We start from the raw sequence: 1671 nt of genomic DNA on the forward strand, positions 1-1671 counted from the left end.
CTCCTTGGAAGTGGAGCTACAAGTTGCTGTGAACAGCCTAGCCTGGGTAGTTGGTACCAAGCCCAGGTTCTGTAAGAAAAGCAAGTGTTCTTGATCTCTGAACCATCCCTCCAGCCCCAATATATTCTTAACTTTAGTGGTTTGGGCAACGTTTTTTTTTTTTTTTGTTTTTGTTCTTATATCACAATTTTTTTCTACCACAGCAACTAGGATTGATGTGGAAGCTCCCAAATGTTTCACATTCCATTTGACTTCATGAACTACTTCTGAAGAAGGTGAAAACATTGGTGGGAAATGGATCATAGAAGTCCAATGTGATGATACAACTCAGTGGTAGTTGTGTGGGAACTTCGTGGATAGCAGGCACACACACAGCCAACAAATTGGAGCTCACAGTCAACGCAAACACATACGACTGCTTGAGGCAAACGGGCTACATTTATTTTGTACCAAGCCACGCAGAAAATAACTCTAAAGTCGAGTTACTTCCTCTTTTGAGGAACCAAAAAGGCAGTAGATGTAGTTGAAAAGAGAGAGGCAGATGGTGGCTAAGCTCTCGATGGGTCCGGTGAAGGCACGGTCTCTCTGGGCTGTGATTTGCGGTTCCTCTGGAAGGATGGGTGGTCTAGACAGAAGCCACTGGATGAATTCCTCTAGCTTGGTGGCACTGAGGAAAAATCTCCAATTTCCCCCATGCACAAAAGTGAGCTTGATCCATGTACTGAAGTCAGGGTAAATATAGATACTTGGCCTTGCCTCTTTAAAGTTCACTGATGCGTTTCGGAGGCTATCAGTTTTCTTCAGCGTTATAATTTGAGGAGACACTGTTCTTTTCTTCAGCTGACAAGTGAGCTCCGGGTAACTGGGCACCCTCTCTGGTTCTGCTGAAGAGAGGACGGTGTCTGTAGGGGTGGCTGTGCCCTTCGGGCTCTCAGGTTGTAGGAGCTTCTGGAGCAGTTGTACAATTTCTTTACCCTTTTGTCCCTCCAGAACCTCTAGACAGTGTATGCTGGAGACAGAGTTCTGGCTTTCTAGCTCCGTCACCTTCTTCTTCAGATTGTTGATGTCTTCTTTCATAGAGAGGATTTCTTCAGTGACTGCAGTTTGTCTGTCTTCGCTAATGTTTATTTTGGTTTCTAGGACTTCCATGTGCTTCTGGTAATGGTTGATCTTTTCTTGGGTATTTGATACTGCACTGACAACATTAGTCATTTGGTTGAGGAGTTCTGTTTGTCCCGTTTTAATGTCTTGGAGCATTGCTGCTACATTCATTTCTTCATTCAAATTGAGATCACCTTGGTCACAATCATAAGAAGGCGCTGTTGGGTAGCTTGTTGAATATGAGTGCTGGATCTTACATTTCTGGTAAGCGCTTTTAAGAGATCGTCTGATCTTGTGAAGATTTGAAGTCCACACATGCCCCGCAGCAGCTTTTACTCTTTTGGTGTGAAATCTGTACATTTTTTTTTTTCTCACTGAGATGTAAGACCCAAAGTGCTGGGAAGCATGACAGGAATCCTGGAAGAAGCGATTTATGTGCGATATGGCGTTTCTCTTCCTATTTGCTGGAGTTCTTTGCTGCTTACATCATTGAGTACCAGACTGAGAATATCGAAGGCACAACAGGCAGGGTTAAGTGGCTTGCCTCTTCCAAGCAGCCTAACTTCAGAG

The 1671-nt window shown here is 44.1% G+C and overlaps 1 protein-coding gene across 1 annotated transcript; it reads right to left on the bottom strand.

The window, feature by feature from the left end:
• Window positions 1-471: 471 nt before the first annotated feature.
• Window positions 472-1461, bottom strand: Ccdc54 (coiled-coil domain containing 54). Its single transcript, XM_055593064.1, has one exon. It carries the CDS (start codon window positions 1459-1461, stop codon window positions 472-474), a length of 990 nt encoding a protein of 329 aa, XP_055449039.1.
• Window positions 1462-1671: the final 210 nt, after the last annotated feature.

Source organism: Psammomys obesus, unplaced genomic scaffold (assembly GCF_907164565.1).
Source record: "Psammomys obesus unplaced genomic scaffold, mPsaObe1.curated_primary_1811, whole genome shotgun sequence".
NCBI lineage: Eukaryota > Metazoa > Chordata > Mammalia > Rodentia > Muridae > Psammomys > Psammomys obesus.